The sequence below is a fragment of the Triticum urartu genome, chromosome 1 (assembly GCF_003073215.2).
Source record: "Triticum urartu cultivar G1812 chromosome 1, Tu2.1, whole genome shotgun sequence".
NCBI lineage: Eukaryota > Viridiplantae > Streptophyta > Magnoliopsida > Poales > Poaceae > Triticum > Triticum urartu.
Window position 1 is genome coordinate 488978006 of NC_053022.1, and position 4536 is coordinate 488982541.

General features: G+C 51.4%; 1 protein-coding gene across 1 annotated transcript; it reads left to right on the forward strand.

Moving 5' to 3' along the window:
* Positions 1-377: 377 nt before the first annotated feature.
* On the forward strand, positions 378-1912 carry LOC125536247 (protein G1-like7). Its single transcript, XM_048699437.1, has one exon. It carries the CDS (start codon positions 537-539, stop codon positions 1248-1250), a length of 714 nt encoding a protein of 237 aa, XP_048555394.1. The 5' UTR covers positions 378-536; the 3' UTR covers positions 1251-1912.
* The last annotated feature ends 2624 nt before the right edge of the window (positions 1913-4536 follow it).

Genomic DNA, 4536 nt, shown 5'->3' on the forward strand with positions numbered 1-4536 from the left:
TACTGGTACTAATATATCCTCCTCGTCCGGCCCAGCCGACACCCGCCACTGTTGGACACAGCATGACCTCAACGCTGCCACAATCCGACGCGCACGAGCGATGCCGCATCTCGATCGCCCGCTGGCCGGCCGGCCATGCAACAGCCGCCGCCTCTCAGCCTCAGCCTCTCCTCCGATCCCTACGCGCACATGCACAACTACTTACAACTGTTCATGCATACGATACGCGCGCACCGCACGTACGTAGCGCGCAGGGAATTGTTCCGGCGACGGCCGGGGGCCACCAACCACGTGAATGCTCCCCGGCCCCCACACCGCGCTCCCCTCCCTCCCCAGCTATCACCTTCAAGCATCACACCTCCGTCCGTCCCCCTCACTTCACTAGCACCCAGGTTCACCTCCCCGCCAACGTCGCTCTCGGCCCGTCCGCCCGCCCGCTCCCCGCGCGCGTCTCCACTACCCCCTCCCTGCCAGATCGCCCGCTCCAGCCGCGCGCGGCGGCCGGCCGGCGGGCGGGCTAACCTCCAAGCCGCATCATGGACTCCCCGGGCACCGCCGGCCCTCCGTCCTCCTCCGCCGCGGGCGACGCGCAGCAGCCGGTGGCGCTGGCGGTGGCGCCCCCGCAGCCGCAGCCGATGCCCCCGCCGCCGCAGCAGCTGAGCAGGTACGAGTCGCAGAAGCGGCGGGACTGGAACACGTTCCTGCAGTACCTGCGCAACCACCGCCCCCCGCTGACGCTGGCGCGCTGCAGCGGCGCGCACGTCATCGAGTTCCTCAAGTACCTCGACCAGTTCGGCAAGACCAAGGTGCACGCGTCCGGCTGCGCGCACTACGGCCAGCCCAGCCCGCCCGCGCCCTGCCCCTGCCCGCTCCGCCAGGCCTGGGGCTCCCTCGACGCGCTCATCGGCCGCCTCCGCGCCGCCTACGAGGAGAGCGGCCACGCGCCCGAGTCCAACCCCTTCGCCGCGCGCGCCGTGCGGATCTACCTCCGCGAGGTCCGCGACGGCCAGGCCAAGGCCAGGGGCATACCCTACGAGAAGAAGAAGCGCAAGCGCACGCCCGCGCTCCCTGCCGGCGCTGCCGGGGAGGGGGCGAGCTCGTCGTCGGCCGCCGCGGCTGTCCCGGGCCGCGGCGAAGGAGGAGAGCAAAGTGGCAGCGGCACCACGGCGGCTTCACCACTGCCGTCACCCACCGGCGCCCAGGCTGAAGGGAGTAGCGTCGCTGCTGCTCCAAGCACCTCCCGAGTATAGTAGAATCAATCACCTCGCCGACAAGAGACCTCCCTCCTTGTCGTATTTGCTTCCCTACGTACGTGTCGGTAATGTATACATCGTTCGCGCTTATTTTGCAAGATTTGAGCTATATTTCTCTTGCCATTTGATTTCACTATCCTTCTCCTTTTTCTTGTTTAATTTCTTCTTGTTGTCGATCGAGTCCTTATGATTCTAGCTACCTAGGTCAGTGAGTAGCTGAGTAAGTATGTGCCAGTCGGCAAATGGTAATTGAGATTTGAATATTGGAGTTTTGGGAGCTGAACAATTGATCAGTGCTAGCTGTGGTGTTTTGCTCATGTCCAAATGTCCCATACATACCCTCATGGTGACATAACCGCAAGATTTGAGGTAAATTGGGTATTTAAGATCTCCCATTGCAAGGAATCTCTCCATTTTCTTTTGATTACCATGCATTGTTTCCTCTATACATAGTTCTTGCCAAACATTTGGACACTGCTACAGTGAGTCGCTGTACTGTGTACTGGCACATGCATTTTCACTTCAAGTTTGTGTTCCACTAATACTGTGCAAATGGAGACATACGCAGGTGCAAATTAAAAGCTTGCATGAATGGTGCATGTACTCCTCTGGTGCACACATACAGTAGTCAAGTGTACGACCTCCTCAACCACATTTCGAGAGAGAGTAATTAGCATGCGTGCATTTCTTAATTTAATTAGCTGTAACTTCAGTTTATTTTTACTTGATAAACTAGTCAAATTTGAACCTGTAAAATCTGATCTATAATTGAGACCGAATGCCCTGGATTTTGATCCGAGGGTACTGCTTGAAAGGAGGAGTACTGAACTCAAGGCAGATCGATCTTCTCTGGTCCCCGGCCGGATGGGACACTGTACACTCACTGCATGCGGCCGGGGAGTGCTCTAGGCCCATGGCGGCGGCGACCACACGTGCGGGCGCGCTACCGGCCGGCCCACTGTTGCTCTCTCTCCAAAGATCTCGTCCCCCACTCCATCTTCCAGCTCCGACGTGCGCGGCTGGCCGGCCATGCACCCCTCTGCATGCATGCATGGCTGGTGCAACTTCCGTGAGCGTAGTTTCGATGCCCACTCCACAAAGACCTCTTCCTTGCATTTCTTTTTACCCTACCTCGCCTTGATCTATTTTCCTTTTCCCCATGTTACTTTATATCCGGAGGGGTAGAAATATCAGATTTCCAGATTGAAATGATTAACACAACTTACAGACTGCCTTCTGTATTTCCACCTTCTCTTCTCACACCTTGTCGCCAGGCTTTAATTTGACCGACCTCCTTTCCCCCATGCATTTTTGGCCGCAGCCGCCATTGTCGATCCCCTTTTCTGAGGACAGAGAGAGGGAGAGAGAGACGGAGAATAAGAAAAGGAGATAGGCAAAGATGAAGAACAGTAGCTAGCCTTTTCCTCTCCTCCCCCTCACTTTCTCGCGAAGGGACGCACGGCGTGTGTCGTGTGCAGTGCCCTGGATCGATAGCTAGGCCTGATCGACCCGAGAAAAGGGATGATGCTAGTGAATCGCTAGCTAGCTCGCCTCGATCTCCATCGGTCGTCTTTTGCATGGCCCCTCCTCGCATCATTTCATCATCTCATGGATCAGGCAGGCAGGCTGGCCCGGCCTCACGCTGACCGGCCGGCGTCCATCCATCCGTGATCCGCCAAATCGATCGGCACTGTGGCTAAGCACTGTGCATCCACTTTGCACATTTTTACACGACAGCGTACGTGACCCCACCGTGCAAACACTCCCTGAGCATAAACCACCGACTTCCCGCGTGCTCGCTTTTAAGACTCTTGACATAAATCAATCAATGGGGTAGACCAGATTTTGGTTGCTAAAGGTAAATCGTCCCTTATATATTTTTTTTACCGAGAGGGGTCGAGATTCGCGGTTATCGCACAAAAGAAATCAAACAATTCCGACTTGTATTTGTTAGATTAAGATGATGAACCATTTTCACCATTCACACAATGCAACTTCTTCCTTCTGCCCATGAGAAAAAAACTTCATCTATTGGAGTGCCTAGTGGATGTTTCCTTCCACAGTCATGCATTTTGCCTATGTTCTTTCAGCTAGGGCCGCTTTTTAATTTTTATCACTAGTAAAAGCATATTCTATTTCCGACTATACAGCTAGGACTCTCGGAATTCACCACCCTTAGCTACTTTTTACACTTCCGTTTGGGCAGTCCTAGTGCACTATATCAATGATATTTAATACACAATCTGTTTATATCAATTGAATTGCAAAAACATCTTACATTTATGAATGGGGGTAGTAGATAGTTAGATATAGTGGTGCCAGTGCACTATATCTTAGTGTTGTATCTAAAACAACCCTCGTAATGTATTTTGTGAGAGAAATTTTATGGGATGTCCTGGTTTTGGGTGCTAAGGTCAATGTCTAGATTAAGATATGGTTGCTCTCTCTTACCTATGAACCAATGCAATGATACAAGCATTGAGAGTGCCCTTCAAACTTGGACTATTATATCGGAGTTCATGTGGGATTGTTTGCTTGGTAAACCCATTTACCAAGGAGGACTAGGACACGACAGTTAGTCGAAGAAGCTAGAATTGTCGATATGTAACCAAATGTGGACCACAATCACTATAATATATATACAACGGATAATAACCATACGAGAAAATGAATTTTGAGTTTAACTTTTTTCGGTAATAATGTCATTCACATGATGCAATTTAGAGTCATGCAAGACTAGCTACTACTTGCAAACTTCTATACGAACTCGATCATCTTGATATTTTGCCTGGTAAAACCATTTACCGAGGAGGGCTACAAATCAAAGACTTATATTTGCTTCTCTATAATCACCCGGTCCTCATTGGGAGCTAGATGGAACTTGGAGATTTGAAATTTCTTCACGAGGCATTCCCATGAAAACGCTAGGTTGACTACTCTCTCGACATACTGCGATGATTCAACCTGCGGGGTCTTAAAGGCTTATGCTATTATCTCATTGGATTGCCACTTCACCATTTCATATGAAATAGGCATATAGGGAAAAATGTCGATATTGGCCCTCATCAGAAATTAACATCACAAAAAAGTCCCTATCTCTAACAAGATTTAGGAGTATTTTTCTTTTGGAAAATCGTGTGGTAAACATATTTTGGACCCGAGGGTGTGGTTGCCATCTACCCATTGTATGTTTTCTGGAATTCATCAACCCCATTGTTGTGGAAACCATATATCGACCAACTTTGAATGCCCTGTTCGCCCGCTGATGAAGCTACGTACCTAG